Genomic DNA, 17,571 nt, shown 5'->3' with positions numbered 1-17,571 from the left:
TCAGAGGGGGACAGTCGCCCCAGTGGTATCTGTCATTGTGTCCTTGGGCAAGGCACTTTACCCACGTTGCCATAGCACTAGTATGAATGTAGTGTGTGAGTGAGTGATGGTGGTGGTGGGAGGGGCCAATGGCTCACTATGGCAGCCTCGCTTCCATCAGTCTGCCCCAGGGCAGCTGTGGCTACAGTAGTAGCTTACCACCACTAAGCGTGGAGTGAAAAAATAATGCCTTGAGTGTCTATGATAAAGGGTTAATAAAATCCAATACATTATTATTATTATTCACGTAAACATCAGCAGCTGTAAACAATAGTTTGTTTTTGAACCATGGTGATGATGATGATGATGCTAATGATTATGCTAATGCTGATGATGCGGCAGTGTGTGTAGGTGCTCAGATGGCTGTGAGCTGTGTTGAAGTGAAGATTCTAACTCCGATGGTTCCAGGCATCTCGTCGGCCATCTGTCGCCCACGTTTCCTCAGCTGTAACATCTGTGGAGCATCTGGGTCGTTGACCGAGCCCGACAGAACCACCTGACCCATGAACTCATCTTTCACTGCGTTGCTGTTCCACACCTGAGAGAAATACAAAATAAATGTTGGAAATATAAATGCCACGTCAGGGATTCACACCAGCAGTCACTGAGCAACTTTAATCACAGTGGGATTGTTTGATCTGAGGGTCACATGATCAACATTAATGTCAGCATTTAGAATAATGACGAATCAGAGCATTAACACAGGAAACAACAAAGCATTTTGGCTGTTGTTTTATTACCATTTTACTGTTCATTATTAGTATTTTTCTGTGTTTTTTAAGTCATTTTGTCAAATGTTCTGTTGTAATTTTTATACACATTTTATGTTATTTGAATATTTGTTTGTCTTTGTGTATTTTGTAAATCAATTTTTTTTGTTATTTTTGTGTATTTTTCATAGTCTTGTGTGTTTTGGGGCTTAATTTTGTGTATTTGTGTTGTGGTTTTATACACTGCAGTTAATTTTGAAGATGTGTGTTTTTGAGTGTTTTTTTTTGTAATTTTGTAAAAGTTTTGGGTATTTTTGGTATATTTTGATTTGTCTTGCACAATTATTTTTGTTAGTTCCTTGTATTTCTGTTGTAACTATATATTTTCCTCTTATTTTCTGTATTTTTTGGTCATTTTGTATTTTTCTGAGTTGTTTTAAGTATTTTTGTTGTCATTTTTTAATTCTTGTGTATTTTCAGTTGTCTTGTGTGTATTTGGTTAATGTTGTGTAATTCTGTAATATATTGTTTGTATTATTATTTTGTGCATTAACTTTTTCTAATGTTTACATTGATATTATATGGTTTTATTATTTCTACAGACCTTCAGCAGAGCCGTACCTGCACTGTGATGTGTTTTCGGGGTTTTTTCCTGTAGAAAACTCCACTGATGGCGAACTCTGGCTGTAAAGTGTCCTTCTTGATGCTGGATTTCACCGACTTCCCCTCACAGGATATGATGACGTAGGGGTCAGCGCCTTGGTCAGAGGCAGAAAGGAGAGCGTTAACCAACCGTGATGGAGAAGTGAAGCTGAGGCCTGGACGGAGGTCTGACCTCCTGAGCTGTCCTGGTTCTGTAGACCCTCGGCCGCGTGCACGTACACGTGGGACACAACCTGTGGGTACCCCAGGAAGGACGTCCAGCATCTGATCCTGGGTTTGTCCTCCACTAGCTCCCTGTGAGCCCACGATAGAGAGAAGTTATCATTCTGTGACATCTGTGAGCAGCCGTCACAGCAAACACACACAATGACCACAAAAACACACAATCACAGAAAAAAACATACACAATGACCTTATAAACACACAAAATCTGAAAAAAATGTACAGAAAATTATCCTAAAAACACACGGAATTACAGAAAGATACACAAAAAGACCCCAAAACACACATAGTCATGGAAGAAAAGTCACAATGGCCCCAGAAACATTCACAATCACAGACAAAAACACACACAATTACAGAAAAATACAGACAATGACCCCATAAACACACACACTCAGAGAAAAACACACAATGTCCCCAGAAACACACACAATCACAGAATAATACACACTATCACCCCAAAAACACACAATCACAGAAAAACACACACAATCAGAGAAAAATACACACAATGACCCCAGAAACACACACAATCACAGAAAAATACACACAATGACCCCAGAAACACACACAATCACAGAAAAATACACACAATGACCCCAGAAACACACACAATCACAGAAAAATACACACAATGACCCCAGAAACACACAAAATCAGAAAAATACACACAATCACAGAAAAATACACACAATGACCCCAGAAACACACACAATCAGAGAAAAACACACAATGTCCACAGAAACACACACAATCAGAGAATAATACACACTATCACCCCATAAACACACAATCACAGAAAAACACACACAATCAGAGAAAAATACACACAATGACCCCAGAAACACACACAATCAGAGAAAAACACACAATGTCCCCAGAAACACACACAATCACAGAATAATACACACTATCACCCCAAAAACACACAATCACAGAAAAACACACACAATCAGAGAAAAATACACACAATGACCCCAGAAACACACACAATCAGAAAAATACACACAATCACAGAAAAATACACACAATGACCCCAGAAACACACAATCAGAAAAAAATACACACAATGACCCCAAAAACACACACAATTACCCAAAAATCACAGAAAAATACACAAAATGACACCAAATACACACAACATTGTGTGTGTTTCGTGCCTCATAAATAATCAGAAAAGGATCGTTAATAAAAACAAAGTTTAAAGATGTGTGTGTGTGTGTGTGTGTGTGTGTGACCTGCAGCCTGAGTCCACATCAGTGAACACTCTGATCATGTAATCTCCCAGCGTGTACGGCTCAAAGGTGGTGGGGATGACCACGTATCGGCCCTGAGGCAACGTTGACCTCAGAAACACGGTGCGAGCGTTGATGTACGTGGACGTCTCTACACACTTCTGGGTCAGGATGTCATGGAGGCGGTACTTCCTGTTCTGTTCCACCTGGAAAACACAAAACATCATCCCAGCAAATGGTAAGTTCAACAATTACTCACAAAACACAAATAGAAATAGAAATACACAAAATGACAACCAAAATACAAAAAAAACAACTTGAAAAACTTGTAAAATTACATAAAACTACACAAATGAGAGGAAAAGTATCAGAAAAAACTTACAAAATGACAACAATAAAGAAAATTACTTAAAAAACAACAACAAAATGACAGAAAAACCGATAAAAAGGACAACAAAAATACACGACTACAAAAAATATCAGAAAAATATGCAAGATGACAACAAAAATACAAAATAACTGGAAAAAAATACAAAATATCTCCAAAGAAATCCAAGTTTGCAAAAAACATACAAAAGGACAACAAAAATACACAAAATGATTCCAAAAACCCACCAAAATAACTCATGAAAAATACAAAATGACAGAAAAGCACACAAAACAGAAATGCACAAGACTACAAAATATCAGAAAATAATGCAAAACGACAACAAAACTCCAAAATAACTCATAAGAAATACAAAATGACAGAAAAACACACAAAAGGACAACAAAAATGCACTAAACGGCAACTAAAATAAACAAAAACAACAGAAAAATATACAAAACCACAACAAAAACACATTCAATGAGAGAAAAATACACAAAATATTTCTAAAACCAATTACAAAATCACACTAAATTTAAAAAATAAACATAATGATTACAAAAATATGCAAGAATGTTCTAAACGTTGTTTTGCTTCTCATTAGAGTGAGTAATTCTATCTACTTTGAATCCATTAAAGTTTGAAAAGGAAATACATTTTTTCCACTAGTGCTGATGCTTTAATTCATCATAGAGATAAAGATTAGCTTTAAATCTTCCTGGTCTAGATCAAGCTGAAAGCTCCCTTGGATGGATCCAAGGGACCCGATGGAGATAAGGTGACTTTAGACACAGAGATAATAAGCTAAGAGGATAATCTGCACAAAGACACACAACTGTTCACTGTTTGGTCATTTAACAAGAAAGATAGATATTAATAAAGACAGTGAATGAGAGGATTCGTCCATACAGCAGACGTAGACAACAGTCTAATTATGTATACACACAAAAATGAGTCATAAACACACAATATGGCAGAAGAAAACACAAAACAACAGCAAAAATACACAAAATGACAACAAAATACATACAATTACTGCACAAACACAAAAAACAACAACAGAAACACACTAAATGAGAGAAAAATGTACAAAACAACAATATAAATATACAAAATTACTCCAAACACAGACATTATGGTAACAAAAAAGACTCCAAAAACACAACATGACAACAGAAATACACAAATGACTCACCAAACACACAAGACGACTAAAAAATACACAAAATTACAGAAAAATATACAATAAAATAAAAAATACACAAATTTACTCCAAAACACACAAAACAACAATAAACTATAAATATTTTCTTTTTCTTTAAACAAACAAACAAACAAACAAACAAACAGATTCCCAATAAAACACAAAAGGAAAAATATAGAAACAACAAGAAATTAGCAAAATCACGGCAAAAAAAAAAAAAGAACACAAAATGAAAGAAAAATCTACAAAATGACAAAAATACTTTTAAAAACTTACTCCAAAAAACACAAAACAACAACAAACAAACACTAAATGAAAGAATAATACACAAAATTACTCCAAGACACACAAAACAATGACAAAAACACTCTAATAGACATTTACACACATGCAATACAACAATAAAAACAAACTACACAATAGAAAAAAAGAAATATACAAACACAATCAACAGGAAATTTGCAAAATCACACAAAAACATACAAAACAACAACAAAAACACACAAATGGAGCAGAAAAAAAATCTACAAAATTATGATTAAAAGGGTAAAAAATGAGTCGAAAAACACACAGAAACCCTTTGTTCTTTCCTGTGTTAATGCTCGTTATTCTAATGCTGACATGAATGTTGATCACGTGACCCTCAGATCAAAGGAAATCACCTGAAAGACGCTGAAACCCATGGATAGATTTTCTCCTTGTCCAAACTTCCTGTGGATCTTCATGTCTTTTTGTTGTAATGAAATCAGCACTTCATCCACGTCCTTGGTCACATCAAACAGGTACTACACACACACACACACACAGTGTCAGTGTGTGTGTGTGTGTGTGTGTGTGTGTGTGTGTGTGTGTGTAGCAGTAGAACCTGTGGGTTCTGCAGGAAGGTTCTCCTGTGGTTAGAACATCCTCCACAGCGGTTCAGCAGAGGTTCTGAGTTCTTGGTCCAGCTTCCAAAGAGCGTGACCTCGTGCCACGTCTTATGGACGCTGACGGCCGACGTGTTGATGATCCGACAAACATCTGCGTCCGTGAAGAACCTGCACCAGTCTGAGAACGACATCCTGTGGAAGCGGATCAAGGTTATTGATGATTGATTATTGATTATTGTCTAAAACAGGAGATAATGACCAGAATTCTCCATCGTCCTCCACCGTGATGCCCAGAGATCCTCTCTCCATGTCGCCCACCTTGGACCACTCCTCAGAACTGATGGAGAACAATAGCTGCTTTAGTCACAAACACACACACAATCAAAGTAAAATCACCCCAAAAACACACACAGTAACAGTAAAATACACAAATTCACCCCAAAAATACACACAATCACTGAAAAATACACAATTACACCCAAAACACTCAAAATCACCCCGAAAAACACACACAATAACAGAAAAATACACACTTTCACCCCCAGAACACACACAATCACATATCACTGAAAAATACACACAATCACCTTAAAACATTCACAATAATCCCGAAAACACACAATCAACAAAAAATACACACATTCAAAGAAAAATACACACATTCACCCCCAAAACACACACTGTAACACAAAAATACACACATTCACCCCAATGTGTCTGTGTGTGTGTGTGTGTGTGTGTGTGTGTGTGTGTGTGTGTGTGTGTGTGTGTGTTATTTTTATTCCAGAGGATTTACAAACAGGAAACACAGTAAAGCCTGTTTTTATGAACAGAAGGATTTGATTCACTATTATAGACACTCAAAGGAAACCTTCTTTATTTTACTGTCATTGTGTGTATTTTTGTTATATTGTTGTGTATTTTACTCTCATTTATGGTTTTTTTGTGTGTTTCTACAGCGATTTTGTTAATTTTTGTTGTTGTTTCGTTTGTTTTTTTAGGACATTTTAAATGTTAGTTATAGTTTGGTTTATTTCTATTGTTGTTTTGTGTTGCTTGCTGTCATTTTCTTTAGTTTACTCTCATTTAATGTGTTTTTGGCGTTGTTTTGTTTGTTTTTAAAATGATTTTGTTCATTTTGGTTGTCATTTTGTGTATTCTAAATATCACTGTGTATTTCTGTTGTTGTTTGGTGTGTTTTAAGAGTCATTTTGTGCATTTTTGTTGTTGTTTTGTGTATATTAAGGGGTAATTTTGTGTGTTTTAATCTCATATAATGTGTTTTTGTTGTTGTTTTGTGTTTTTTTTAAACTCATCTTCTTTATTTTTGTTGTCATTTTGTGAATTATTGTTATATTTTTGTGTATTTTTCTATAATTTGGGGTGTTTTTAAGGTCATTTTGAGTATTTTACTCTCATTTTGTGTTTGTTATAGTTTTGTGTCTTGTTTTGTTTACTTTTCTTGTCATTTTGTGTATTATTGTTTCTTTTTTTAGTGTTGTGTGTTATTAGTGTAATTTTTTGCTTTTACTGGACACAGAGCAAAGCTGCAGATTACCCATCATCCTCCTCACCTGTCGCTCCAAGCTCCTTTCCACTCGATCTTTCCCCACGGGTTCCTCATGCGGATCAAAGGAATGGTTTCATTTTTGAAGTACGCAATCAGGCCGTGACCCACACGTACTTTCTTCACCGCGGTCACTGAGTAGGCGTGGCCTTTCACCAGGCCATTGGCCATTCTGTTCTCAATCTCATGAGGCAGAGCCTGCAGGGTACGGAGAGATTCATCTCAAATATATTCACAAATAGATCTACAATTTTCACATGTGGTTATCGGTTTTTCACTTTTTTTTCTTAGATTTTCACTTGTGTTTGTTTTTTTTCCGTGTGTTTTTTAGATTTTCCACGTGTTTTTTAAGTTTCTACATGTGTTTTAAAAATTTTCCAATTTTTTTTTCGCTTGTTTTTTTGATTTAGATTTTTTTTTTTTTCACGTTTTTTTTAGATTTTCACAGTTTTTTTTTTTTCATTTCCATGTGTTTTTTTTTAGTTTTTTACGTGTTTTTTTGGATTTTTACGTTTTGTGTTTTTTTTTTTTTTTTTTACTTGTTTTGGATTTCCACATTTTTTAGAATTTCACATTTTTTCGATTTTCACTTGTTTTTTTCGATTTTCACTTTCTTTTTTAGATTTTCAGGTGTTTTTTTTTTAGATTTTTACTAGGTTTTTTTGGATTTTTCCCATTTTCTTTAGATTTTTACGTATTTATTTTAGATTTTTACGTGTTTTTTTGTTTTTCATGTGTTTGTTAGATTTTTACTTGTTGTTTTAGATTCCAACATTTTTTTTTAGATTTTTAAGTGTTTTTTTTAGTTTTTTCACGTGTTTTTTTGATTTTCACGTGTTTTTTAGATTTTTCGATGTATCTTTCATTTTTTCACTTGTGTTTTTGTAGATTTTCACATGTTTTTCATTAACGTCATCGACACACAAATCTGAAAAATACCTGTGAAAATTGTGAATATACTTGAGACAAATCTCTTACTCCACAGCAGAGAAGGTGAAATCATTCAGTTACTACCGCAGACATGAGCAGAGGAAGACAGAGAACTGACCCTGATGGAGCAGCTGATGATTCCACCTCGATCATGAACCTTCAGCAGGTTTTCAAACAGAAGCTCCTGTTTGGCCTCGTCTTTATAATAAGCTTCTTCTTCCAGTTTCAGAGCTTCAGCCACTGCACCGCTGAAATCCACCACAGCGTCGCCCGTATTTCCTCCTTCCAATGATTCATAACAGCCAGAGAGCCTGGAAACAAAGATATTATATTATTCATATTCATGTGTAGATTAATGACTAATCTGAGCATTAGAACAGGGAAAGAACAAAGGCCTAGTGTGTATTTCTGTTGTTTTTCTTCATAATTTTTCTATGTTTTTGTGTGATTTTCTAGTTGTTTTTGTGTTCTTTGGTATGATTTAGTATAGTTTTCTCTCATTTTGTGTGTTTTTGTTGTCATTAGGTATATTTTTCAGTTCATTTTGTTTTATTTTGGTAGTCATTTTGTGTATTTCTGTCATCTTTTTGTGTGTTTTTCTGTTATTGTTTTTCCAATATTTGTTGTTTTGTCTATTTTCTTCTTTTTTTTTTTGTTCCTTCTGGGTTTTTTTTATGGTTTTGTGTTTTTTTTTAAAGTCATTAAGATCATTTTTTGTCATGTTGTGTAATTTCATTGTCGTTCTGTGTGTGTTTTGAGTCATTTTGTGCATTTTACTGTCATTTTGTGTGCTTTTGTTATTCATTCATGTGTTTATTTTTGTTGTTTTGTATATTTTTTTCTGTTATTTTTGTGCATATTTGTCATCTTGTGTGTTTTTAGAGTCATTTTGTGTATTTTTGTTGTCTTTTTATGTATTTTTCTGTAATTCATTTACTATTGTGGCCTCATGCATCTTAGCGGTAAATTAATTCTAAAGAAAATCCTTTTCACTCTCAGATGCTAAAAATAAATGAATGAACAAAAGTTTACATTTACTAAAACTAGAAGATATATAAATAAAATTAAAGAGAAATAAATAGATACATAAATACAAAATGAAGAAGGACAAAAATAGATTATATTAAAAATAATAATAATAATAATAATTAATGAATTAAATATGTAATTAAATAAATAGAAAGATAAATAAATATAAAATTAAGATGACAAAAAGATAAAATAAAATAAAAGATTTATCTCAAATGTATTCACATTATTTCCACTATTATGTGTTTTTATTTTTCACGGGATTTTCATGTTTTTTATTTTTATTTTCATGTGTTTTTTCAGTTTTTGCATGTTTTTTATATTTTTTTAAATTTTTACTTTTTTTTTATTTTCATGTGTTTTTTTTATTTTCACTTTTTTATTTTTATGTTTTTTTTATTTTCACATGTGTTTTTTAAGATTTTCGTGTGTTTTTTAGATTTTTACATTTTTTTTTTTATTTTCACGTGTTTTTTAAAGATTTTTACATGTGTTTTTTTGAACAATATGTCAATAAATGAGTGTGACTGACTTGGCGTAGGCCTTTTCCAACAGGGCACTCCAGAACTCGTCTTTCGTCTTGGAGTGACAGTAGATGAGTTCTCCGTTGATGGTCGGCAGACGGTCGTCCACCACCACGTCCACCCACTGCCCAAAGATCCAGAACTGGAAGTGGAAGATCCCAGCGTACTTCTCTGGGTGTGTGTGATCCCATTCCTGATCCTTCCAGTCAGGAATGACCTACGGACACACAACAGGAAGACAAAGTGACATTTCTATGGCGGGTAGTTTAGTTTGTGATGGAATGTGAGCCAGAGAAATGAGCTTTTCTTCTGTTCCTTTGTGTAACGCTCTTATCAGAGAAATCAAATATGCAACAACTAAACATTAACTTTAAAAGCAGCTCAGTGTGAGAGAAGAATTCTGTTTTAGTTGTTCATTAAAACACTAGCAAAACAAAATATTCTACGGATGTTTGTAGTCGTCTTCTCTGTTTTTACAATATTTTGTCTGTCTTTGCTGTTGTTTTGTGTGTGATGACTCCAAAAAGTCAAAAACACACAAAACGACTCCACAAACACACAAAACAACTCCATAAACACACTATGCCAACAAAAATACATGTAATTTGTCCAAAAACACACAAAATGACAACAAAAATTAACTCCAAAAACACACCAATTATACAAGACAACAACAAAAATACACAAAATGACAATAACACACTAAATGAGAGAAAATTACACAAACTAACACCAAAAACCTTTACAAAAATGACAGAAATAACACAAAAGGACAAATAAAATACACAAAATAACTTTAAATACACACTAAATGACATAAAGAGATAGAAAATGACAACTGAAATACACAAGATGTCTTCAAAACACACAAAATGATAGAAATATACACATTAAATGACTCCAAAAACACACTAAATCAAAGAAAAATATTCTTAATGACAACAGAAATAGACAAAATCACAGAAACATACACAAAAGGAAAGCAACAATACACAAAATGACTCCAAAACACACAACATGACAGAAAAATATTAAATATGACAACAGAAATACACAAAATGACTCCAAAAACACACTTAAAGCTGCAGTTTGTAAGTTTTTTTCTGGCCTCATTTGGTCAAAAATATTGTAATCCAAAGTGTTGAGTGGACAGTGAATCTCTTCTTCTGCTTCTGGCTGTAAATGAAGTTTAGAAATCCAGGTGCGTTACGCTGGTTGTCAGCCAATCAGAGATCTTTCTACAAACACGTGTGCTTCATGAGCTCTTTTGGGCGTTTCTATTGGCTGCTCGACTGAAGTCTAGCACGTTCACGTACGATCGGTAGTAAAAGTGCATTTGCGTTCCAGCAGCAGAAGTCTCCAGAACAGCGTTAGGAACAACAGTTACACGGCAAATCAAGCGGGAAAAGGCAGACCGAGGTTGAGAAGCAACAGAATAAAGTCGCAACCACTGAGGAGGAACTGATCGCTTTTGCTTTGCGTCCTCGCGAACCTCCGTGACTGCAGAGGGTCCGCCGCACACACTGGTGTCAGAGGGACAGTGAGAACAGACGGGATAAATCGTGTGTAAACTTAAGAGAAGCTTATTCAAGGTGAATTCATTTGACAGTCTGGATGCGGCTGACGCTCAGAGCGGCTGTTCGGGACAGTAACTACAGAGTAATATGTTTATTCATGTCAGAGTCTCTAAAACACCAGAAAATTTCTCCACTAACACAAGATACCGTCCCTACATTTGTCACAACGTCTCTATTGAGAAACAAGTCGCTAAAAGCATTCAGAAAATATACCGGTAAGGGAGGACTTCAAACCGGAGCGGAGAGAAGATTCTACATACTGCAGCTTTAATGAGAGAGAAAAACATGAGACATCAACATAAAAACCCCAAACGACAGAAATATACATGACAACAGAAATACAAAAAATTACTCTAAAACACACAAAATGACAAAAAGATGCATAAATACACAAAATGACTCCAAAAAAACACAAAAATGACAGAAACAACAAAAATAACAAATTGACAGGAAAAAAAACGCACTAAATCACTCTAAAAAAGACACAAAACAAGAGCAAAAATGGATATAAATGACAGTATTTAGGTAATAAACTGTGAATCAATGATGAATAAATGATCACAGATGAGTTGTATCTCACCCTTTTCCACAGGTTTGGTTTCAGGGCCAAACTTGAGCAGGCAGCCACGAACCAGCAGTTTCCTACCTCCCCCTGGTTCAGGTCGTGGGCACTGATGCCTTCCACAAACAGATGAGGTTCTTGGGTTATTTCCTACAAAACAGAGGTGATGATGAGAACCTGTGGTCTGCACATCTGTAGAGATGAACGTAATGTTACCCCTGGTCGTTTCCACTCCACTCGACCATACGGGGATCTCCTGAAGTACAGCGAGGAGTCGTTTGCAGGGAACTCTGCATCTTCAAACAGACTCTTACTGTTCACACAGTCCTTCCTGAGCTCAGAGTAGTGCTGGTTCCTGTACGGCACGGCTGAGGAGAACATGGTCCAAACGGAGAGAACCCTCACAGCTCCAGTCGTTCCAGATGCTTTTATTCGTCTGGGTTTTTATTTCCACTGTGGAAAAGTGAAGCAGCAGCGTAATAATAAACCTCGGCTTCATCATGGAAGGATGCAGCGTGAGCCAAACTCTGACTTACTAAACGTCCCCACAGAATACATGAGTTTTCATCATCATACTGTTTGTTTTAATCATATCTGGAACACATGGAGGCAACATTAATCACAGCAGAGACACAAAATGATGATTTCATCTCATGTTATCTAAGGGTCACATGATTAACATTCATGTCAGCATTAGAATAATGAGCATTAACACAGGAAACAACCAAAGCTTTGTGTGTTTTGGTTTCATTGTGTATATCTTTGTTGTTGGTTTGTGTAATTTACTCAAATTTTATGTATTTTTGTTGTGGGTTTATATATTTTTCTACTATTTTTGTGCATATTTGTCATCATCTTGTGTATTTTGGAGTACTTTTGTTAATTTTTGTTTTTGTTTTCTGTGTCTTTGTTGTGTATTTTTATTGTTGGTTTGTGTTTGAAGTCATTTTCTGTATTTTTATCATTGTTTTCTGTATTTTATTCCCATTCTATATGTTTTTGTTGTGGTTTTATATATTTTTCTGGTATTTTTGTGCATATTTGTCATCCTCTTGTATATTTTGGAGTATTTTTGTTGTCTTTTTGTGTATTTTTGTTTATGCTTTCTGTATTTTTTTTTTTTTTTTGTCGTTTTGAGTAATTTTTTGTTTTGTGTATTTTTGGGGTCATTTTGTAAATTTTTGTTGTCGTTTATGTGTTTTTGTTGTGTATTTTTATTGTCGGTTTGTGTATTTTACTCTTATTTTATGTGTTTTTGTTTTAAATATACAAATATACACACTTTTAGTGTTTGATGATGCTAATTGCTGGGGGGTGGCTAGTGGGTCTGTCCTGCTGTTTGTGGGCCGGTGGGTGGGTCCAGGGCACCCTTGGCTGGGGGCTGCTGTGCCGCACCTGATGTGTGCCATTGGTGTGCCTACTTCCCGCGGTGTCAGCCGTCGGTCGCCTGTGTGCCGGTGGGGGGCGTTGCCCCGTGACTTGCATTGTCCGGTGGGCGGCGGGGCCTGGGCCGCTGTCCTTGCGCAGTCTGGGGCTGTGCGGTCCTGCTGGACTGTGTCCAGTTTGTGGGGGGTTCCCTGTGCCGGGGGGATGTTCTTGGGGTTGGTAGGCTTGGCCTGCTGGGCCAGCCCTGGCGGTGGTCCTCCAGGGCGGGCGGCACGGGCCACGCCCTTGCGTGCCTGCGGGTGCAGCGCGGGGTGGCCCCTGCTTGGGGCGGTCCCCTGCGAGGCTAGGGTCTGTGACTCTGCCGTCTCGGGGCTGTGCTTGCCGCATGCCGGTGTGGTGGTCTTGCAGCGTCCCCTTGGTGCCCCAGGGTGCGCTGGGTCTTCAGCTCCTTGGGGCTTTCTCGGGTGTGTGTGGGGGGCGGTGACTGCCTCTTGGCTTGGGATCTTGGGGGCGTCTGGGGGGCTGCTTGAATGTGGGGGGGTGGCCTGGGGCTCCTTGGACCCCGCTCTTTCTGCTGGCCTGGCTGCACCTTAGGGTCCGGAGCGGTGCTTGGGTTTACAGAAGTGGTTCTTGCACATACACTGGTCTACGATGCACTGGCCTTGTTCTATGGGATAAAACTCATACTGGGCTTAACTTTAGACACGTTGATCCTAAATATCACTCCTTCCCTCTGTCCACAGCCACCACCATTATACCTAAGCACCACACTTATCACCAGACTGGTTCACACAACACAAAAAGCACAATATACACAACTATAACATCACATCTCACTCTCACTTTAAAATAATCAACTCTTCCTCGTCCTTTCCATTGTCCTACCCTAACTCCCTCTTCCCTGTTCCCTTCCCCCTCACCCAGGTGTAACACTGCCCTCTCTTTTTATATTCTCCCTATAATAAAGTGTTTCTTCCCCTTCCTTAGTGAGGGCAATAAAATAAATAAGGGAGGGAAATAAATAAATAAGACTACAGTCATGTGATAGAAAGAAATCTTTGCTTTGGCAAATATTGTAGATTTTAATTGAATGTGTGTAAGATTTATTTGGTAACTAACAAGATGTTTCTTTCTATTGTTTTTCATTTCTAAAGCGAGCCGGATTTGATGCTCTAAAGGGCCAGATTTGGCCCCCGGGCCCTTGAGTTTGACACATGTGTTCTATACACTCTCTCCTTCCTGCAATCAGGACGTCTCCGGTCACATGACTTCCTCTCTCTCTCTCTCACCTGGTTTCGTCATCACAGGCATGTTCACTGTTGACAGCCACGCCCTGACTTTAGCATGTTATTTATTAGCTCACTGGCTAACGACACTAGGCTACTACACCTTTACAACTGAGACTTCAGTGTGTGTGTGTGTGTGTGTGTGTGTGTGTGTTATCTTCCTGAGGAGTTCCTGGTTCATATGCTCCGACAGGTTATTTTTGGTTGGTTATTTCATTTAGTGAAGGTTACGACTGATTAAATCCAGGATATTTGACATTAAACAACATGAATAATGATCTTTAATGTGTTTAAAGGCGATAGTTGAGTTTAGTTTGATCCTATTTTTTATTATAAAGCAGTTTTAGATCCAGTGAAAGATTCCTCATTAATCATCAACCAAAATGAAAGTGATATGAAGAACTCACCTGTCCAGATGTTTACCTGCAGAGGTGAAACTAGTCCGTAAATGCAGGTGTTGGGCTTGTTTTCAGCTCAAAGATCCTTCATAGAAGCCACTTCTTTTATCTGGATCAGATCCTGTTTTGTACACATTGAGCTCCAGGTTGAAGCTGAAGCTGAAGCTGAGGCTGAGGTTGAAACTGGTCTGACCAGCAGCTCTGGAGCAGGAGGAGCAGGAGGAGGAGGAGGAGGAGGAGGAGGAGGAGGAGGATCCACAGGCTGAAAGGAGGAAACTCAACACCACACACACACACACACACACTCAAGGTGAGACAAGTGTCAACCTGCCTTCTTTATTCCACATTACAAACCCTGTCATACTCCTATGTCTGCACAACACTGAATACATGAATGAATGAATGAATGAAGCTGTAACTGAGCCAGAACAGCTGTAAACACAGGAAGAGATTGAAATCCTCTAGAAAGATTAATTATAGCAGGGATGGGTCACGTGATCAACGATTCATGTCAGTGTTTAGAATATTAACCAAATTTGGTATATTTTACAGTTATTTTTGTAGTAGTTTTATGTATTTTTCTATAATTTCTTATTTTGTATGTTTTTTTAGATGCTTTTTCCCATTTTGTGTTTTTAGTGTAGTTTTGTGTATTTTTTTTAGTAATTTTTGTTTATTTTTGTAGTCATTTTATGTTTTGTTTTTTTTTTTTGCTTTCTGGAGTCACTTTGTGTAATTTAGTATTTCTGGAGTCATTTTTGTCATCATTTTGTGAATGAATGAATGAATGAATGAATGAATGAATGAATGAATGAATGAAGCTAACTGAGCCAGAACAGCTGTAAACACAGGAAGAGATTTGAATTCTCTAGGGAGAGCATGGAAAGATTATTTATAGCATGGACCATGTGATCAACATTCATGTCAGTATTTAGAATATTAAACAATCACAGCATTATGAACACAGAAAAAGAGATTCTGTGGTGTTCCGTTGTCATTTTGCATATTTTTCTGTTATTTTTGTAGTGGTTTTGTGTTTTCTCCCTCAATTTTGGATGTTTTTGGAGTTACTTTGTATATTTTCTTCTCTCAATTTGTGTTTTTGTCATTTTATGTATGTTTCTGTAATTTGTTTATGCTTCCTAGAGTTACTGTGTGCATTTTGTATGTTTTTGGAGTCCTTTTTCTTATAATATTTAATATTGTTATGTTATTTTGTGTGTGTGTGTATCTTTTTGGAATCATTTTGTATATTTTCTTCTCACATTTTGTTTTTGGATGAGCTTTGTGTGTTTTTCAGTAATTGTGTCTGCTTTTTGTTTTCACTGTATTTCTTTGTAATTTTGTTTTTTAGTGTTTTTGGAGTCGTTTTGTATATTTTCTAACTCATATTGTGTTTTTGTTGCTGTTATGGTATATTTTACAGTCGTTTTGTTTATTTTTCTGTAATTGTTTGCTTTATGAAGCCACTTTGTGTGATATTTGTATGTTTTTTAATTCATTTTGTATATTGCTCTTTTATTTTTTGTCGTTTTGTGCCTTTTTGAGTCGTTTTTTATATTTTTCCTTCCTCATTTTGTGTTTTGTTGTAGTTTTGTTTATTTTTCAGTTATTTTTGTAGTCATTTTATGTATTTTTCTATAATATTTTATACGTTCTTTAGTCATTTTGTGTAATTTGGTATTTTTTTTAGCCCTTTTTGTATATTTTCTTCTCTCATTTTGTGTTTTTGTTATAGTTTTGCATATATTTTTTTTCGTTTATCGTCATTTTGTGTATTTGTCTGTAATTATTCTACAATTCTACAATTTAATGTTGCAGAAACGTCTACTACCAATGTGACAACATAAGCTAGAATTTAGACGTATGCTTTATGGAGTCACTGTGTATTTCTTTGCAAATGTGTATGTTTTTGGAGTCATTTTTATTTTTTTATTTTATTTTTTTATCATTTTGTATATTGTGTGTCTTTTTGGAGTCGTTTTGTATGAGTTTTTCTCTCATTTTGTGATATTTTTCAGTTATTTTTGTTTATTTTTGTGGTTCTTTTGTGTGTTTTAGTTTCATTTTCTGTGTTTTTGTAATAATTTTGGTTGTTTTTGTTATTATATATATTGGTATTTTTGTGTTTTGTGTATTTTTTGATATCCTGTTGTATGTTTTTTTTAATAATTTGTGCATTCATGTAATTTTTTAAAATTATAATAATAATAATAATAATAATAATAATAATTATTATTATTATTATTATTATTATTATTATTATTATTATTATTATTATTATTATTATCATTGTGATGATTAATTTAATTTCTGATTTATTCCAAAGAGAATGCTATAGGAAATGGATACATTTTGTGTGGTACATGAATTAGTTTAGTTTTCTTTAGTTTAAATTTGGAAAATCAAATTGTAAATTAATGAATAGAAATACATTAATCACGTACAAAGCACATGTGGACTGAATAATTTAATATTAGCCTGTTTTATATTCCAAAATAAGTCAAATCAATCCTGAACCTTTTTTATAATTACTGTTTATTACTTAATTTAATTTAAAAATAAGTAAATATTCCTACAGTTTTTAAATGATCACTAATGGATTTTTTTTTAAATTTAAAGAAAATTGTTTGTTTGATTTGATGCATTTACTTTAATATTTGTTTTTTTGTTTTTTATTAAATGACTGATCATATATATGCTACTAAAGGTAAAATATTATATACAGTTAATTCACAGGTTCTAATAGTAATAGTTCCGGTACAATTTACCAAATAATTGTGTCATTATGTCTTTTCACCAGCAGAGGGAGCCACAGATACATAATGAATTTACTGCAACTTTTAAAAGTTCATTGTTTTGGAAAAACGTACATATGGAATTAACACTAGAGCTCTGAAAAAGGTTTATTTTGAAATTCGAAATCAGTAAGGTTTCTTTAATCAGATAAATATTGAACAGTTTGTTCAAATTTCACTGAAAAACTTAAAATAGATCAAAATC

At 35.2% G+C, this 17,571-nt stretch overlaps 1 protein-coding gene across 1 annotated transcript; it reads right to left on the bottom strand.

Annotated features, from left to right (window-relative positions):
* Positions 1 to 167: 167 nt before the first annotated feature.
* On the bottom strand, positions 168 to 14,780 carry LOC114475531 (calpain-5-like). The gene is made up of 13 exons (XM_028466419.1): positions 14,578 to 14,780; positions 11,715 to 11,951; positions 11,517 to 11,648; positions 9,368 to 9,576; positions 7,925 to 8,117; positions 6,884 to 7,074; positions 5,569 to 5,646; positions 5,306 to 5,501; positions 5,103 to 5,225; positions 2,873 to 3,075; positions 1,585 to 1,706; positions 1,371 to 1,507; positions 168 to 577 (listed from the first exon to the last, which is right to left on the bottom strand). Exons 2-13 carry the CDS (start codon positions 11,877 to 11,879, stop codon positions 395 to 397), a joined length of 1,932 nt encoding a protein of 643 aa, XP_028322220.1. The 5' UTR covers positions 11,880 to 11,951; positions 14,578 to 14,780; the 3' UTR covers positions 168 to 394.
* Between the last annotated feature and the right edge of the window lie 2,791 nt (positions 14,781 to 17,571).

This window comes from Gouania willdenowi, chromosome 14, assembly GCF_900634775.1.
Source record: "Gouania willdenowi chromosome 14, fGouWil2.1, whole genome shotgun sequence".
In the NCBI taxonomy this organism is placed as follows: Eukaryota; Metazoa; Chordata; class Actinopteri; order Blenniiformes; family Gobiesocidae; genus Gouania; species Gouania willdenowi.
The sequence above is the reverse complement of the archived record's forward strand: the minus strand, read 5'-3'. Positions and strand labels throughout refer to the sequence as shown.

What these genes read in the sequence shown, in the direction of transcription:
- LOC114475531 (XM_028466419.1), bottom strand. Translation starts at nt 11,879, where the DNA reads ATGTTCTCCTCAGCCGTGCCGTACAGGAACCAGCACTACTCTGAGCTC. An exon ending in GAGGACGATGGAGAATTCTG is followed by an intron (nt 5,502 to 5,568) that starts GTCATTATCTCC and finishes CCGCTTCCACAG; the next exon opens with GATGTCGTTCTCAGACTGGT. An exon ending in GAAAACACATCACAGTGCAG is followed by an intron (nt 578 to 1,370) that starts GTACGGCTCTGC and finishes TATTTCTCTCAG; the next exon opens with GTGTGGAACAGCAACGCAGT.